General features: G+C 39.5%; 1 protein-coding gene across 1 annotated transcript in view; it reads left to right on the top strand.

Moving 5' to 3' along the window:
* Nucleotides 1-19: 19 nt before the first annotated feature.
* LOC103808351 (pancreatic lipase-related protein 2-like) overlaps nt 20-3190 on the top strand; it is a gene marked incomplete at its 5' end in the record, with an annotated part of 3831 nt that continues 660 nt past the window's right edge. Inside the window, 4 exons of the mRNA XM_009081132.1 lie at nt 20-145; nt 789-918; nt 1723-1834; nt 2546-2713. Coding sequence (XP_009079380.1) covers nt 20-145; nt 789-918; nt 1723-1834; nt 2546-2713 — 536 coding nt within the window. The remainder of the gene's footprint in view (nt 146-788; nt 919-1722; nt 1835-2545; nt 2714-3190) is intronic.

Below are 3190 nucleotides of genomic sequence, written 5' to 3'. Positions count from 1 at the left end.
ACTAACCTGGGAGCATCTTTTCACAGGGATTAAGGATTTTGTGGCTTGCAATCATTTGCGGAGTTACAAGTATTACTCAGACAGTATTATCTACCCTGATGGATTTCTAGGCTATCCTTGTGCTTCATATGAACTTTTTCAAGCAGTAAGTATTTCTCAGAGCCTCAGGATGGACTATATTGAAAAGTGTGGTATTAATGATCATAGGTAATTGTGCTCTGATTTATGCATCTGAAATTCAATGTATTTGTGCTAGCTTGCACCCAGCAAGTGCATCTGTAAGAGAAGGAAGTGTCAGACATCCTCAAGTGTTACAGCTTGTGCAGATGATGTGGGTCAAAGTAGGAAAAGGCAATAGCAGAGCAGGGACATACCTGGTTCTGCAGTGCTGTGGCAGTCCTGAGCCACTACTGGAGCTATTCTGCTACACCAAGCTGGGGAAAGGGAAAGGAGGGGAGCCTGTAAGAAGAGAATCTTCTTATCAGTTGCTGAGATGGACAGTTCTCCTCTCTGATGCACTTCAAGACTACTCAAGGTTGTCACTGATGGGGATGTTTTGAGCCTAATGGCCCAAGAAAAAACACAGGGCCCTGGAATATCAGAGACTTTGAGAAAGCTGTCTAGCTTATATGATCTTTCTGATGTCATAGAAAGGGTTACTTGAATTATGTTTTTCCTGTGATAATGCCCAGTTAGGTGGGTATGTTAAAAATAAGTCCTAAGACTACACTTTATTTTCTCTTGGCTGGATGGATAATGCTATTAATAGGTTTATTTGTTTTCCCTAGGGAAACTGTTTCCCATGCCCAGAAGGGGGATGCCCAAATATGGGTCACTATGCAGATAAATTCAAAGAGAAATTCAAAAATGATTTTGTGAAACTTTACCTGAACACTGGAGAGGCCAAGGATTTTCCTCGTGAGTTTTGATTCTTTCCATTGCCAACTATTCCTTGTAAAAAATATTGTTGACAAGGTAGAGAGTCTAGAGTATGTCACTTAGAAGTTTAGTGGCTTGCACTGCAAGGTGTAAGGAGAAGGGACAATAGGCAATTCACATAAGTGGCAGCAAGGAAATTTCTTACTAAACAGTATAAAAATTGCATTCTCAATAACAGTAGTTAACTGCAGAAAGACAGACCCTGAGAGGCAGGGAAATATCCATCCTTGGAGGTGTTCAAAACCTCCTTTGGCAAAGGCCAAGAGCAATCCAATCACAGGTGTCCTGGTTTCAGAACTGGATGGACCAGATGATCTCCTTTACCACCTCAGTTATCCTGAATGTCAGTTCTCACAACACATTTTTTCCTTTGCCTTCGTAAACACATATTGGAACCTTCTGAAGCTGCTTTTGCAGAATGAAGTTCCTACCCACAAATATAATTTTCCTTGAGCTTCAGAATTTGTTTACACTGCTTAGTTTCTGTATGTGTCCATATTTATTCTAACACCTCCTTCATTCCTTCTTCACTGTGTATGAAAATCTTCATGGCCAAAATGCTGAGCTCTGTATTGTGTTTACCATGATATGGACTTGTTTTCTCTTTTTTTCTCTCCCAGAAACTAGCACAGTGTTTATGTTGGACTCATTAGGACATAATGACAGATTTGACTCAATGATGCTTTCAACTACAGTGTACAGACAGAAAAAAATCAGCATGTGATATTTTAGAGACTGTTTTTCCCTGGCTACAACCTAACTTACTATATTTCTTCTGTGTAGTTTGGAGGTACAAGGTAACCGTGACTCTCTCTGGAAAGAGCAAAGTAAGAGGATACGTGAATGTTGCCCTGTATGGCACTGATGGGAACACAAAGCAGTACCAAATCACCACGTAAGTTCATCAGCCAGTAGAAGAGAAACTTCCCTTCTAGAATGCTTAATTCATGTTCTAAATGAATACTTGTTTTAATTGATCTTATTTGAGTGATTAGATTCTACCCTTGATGTAAATGAGTCAATAATTCACTTACTCTAGGTTTAGACTTGAAAGGAAAATATTAGAATATAGGATTTTAACATGACAGAATTTAGTGTTGCTTGCTCTTTTTTTGTTGCAAGAAGGACTTGCTGGACCTGCACTAGCAGATTTCTGATCTTTTGTCTTACACAGACTTGTAACTCTTGTGCTGCTGACTCAGCTTCTTACAGTTACCTTGTGATTTCCTACACGAAAATCTACTTTATGTTGCTCATACGTTTTCCTGTCATTTATGTGGAAATATTTCAATTTATGTGCAAATTTCATTTATATTTATAAACAACAGGGACTGAGCTCTACCTTCTCCACTGTGATTATCCCCTAACTGGGTCTTCATTGTGAGCTGTGGCTGCAGCTTGTCAGGCCCACTTGCCTTTGCTGCCTCTGAAAAACACTGGTTTGGAATGAAATGCCTCAGAATATTGGCAAGAATGTTGTGACCATATAATAAGAAATACTGTGCCTCTAACTTTCACCTCACACCACAGCCAAGCCATTGACAGGACTGGAAATTAAGAGGAAATGCTGTCATGCCTCACATCCATCAAATGTTATTTTTCACAGGGGAACCCTCAAACCAGACAACACTTACACAGCCTTCATTGATGCAGAAACCAATGTTGGAAAAATTACCAAGGTTAAATTTCTTTGGAACAACAACTGGATAAGTCCATTTTACCCTAAACTAGGAGCTGCTACTATCACAGTAGAAGCTGGACAAAATGGAACAGAGTAAGTATTTCCATGGTGAAAATCTTGAAAGTTACTTGAGAAGATAGGTGACAAAAGTGTAAGTGGAGGGAAAGCCTTTTCACAAGAAAACCTATTTAACGCATTAAAGGACGCAGAATCCCAAGAAAACCTTTTATTTCCTTCCTTTCAAACACTTTCATCTGTAGTTCAACTCACTACAACTTCAACTCTTTGCCTTAAATAAATTCAAAGAAAAACTTAAAATCTATCCAGTTTTACAAGAGCAAACATCCTGTAGAACCTTTTAGGTGAGAGAAATTACTGCTGGCTTGGACTGTCAGCCACATTCTTGCCAAGCTCCTAGTGTCCACAACAACTGGTGATTTGTGTGTCTGATTCCCTGTCAGCTGAGAGTATTCCACTGATATGGATGGTCTTGAGGTCATGATTGACAAAAGAGGATGGGGATGATAAGCCTACCCTTTCAAAGAGGGAGACTAATACTTGGACTGCACT

Source organism: Acanthisitta chloris, unplaced genomic scaffold (genome assembly GCF_000695815.1).
Source record: "Acanthisitta chloris isolate BGI_N310 unplaced genomic scaffold, ASM69581v1 scaffold11098, whole genome shotgun sequence".
Lineage (NCBI taxonomy): Eukaryota > Metazoa > Chordata > Aves > Passeriformes > Acanthisittidae > Acanthisitta > Acanthisitta chloris.
Note: the sequence above shows the minus strand (reverse complement) of the source record. Positions and strands in the feature narration are given on the sequence as shown.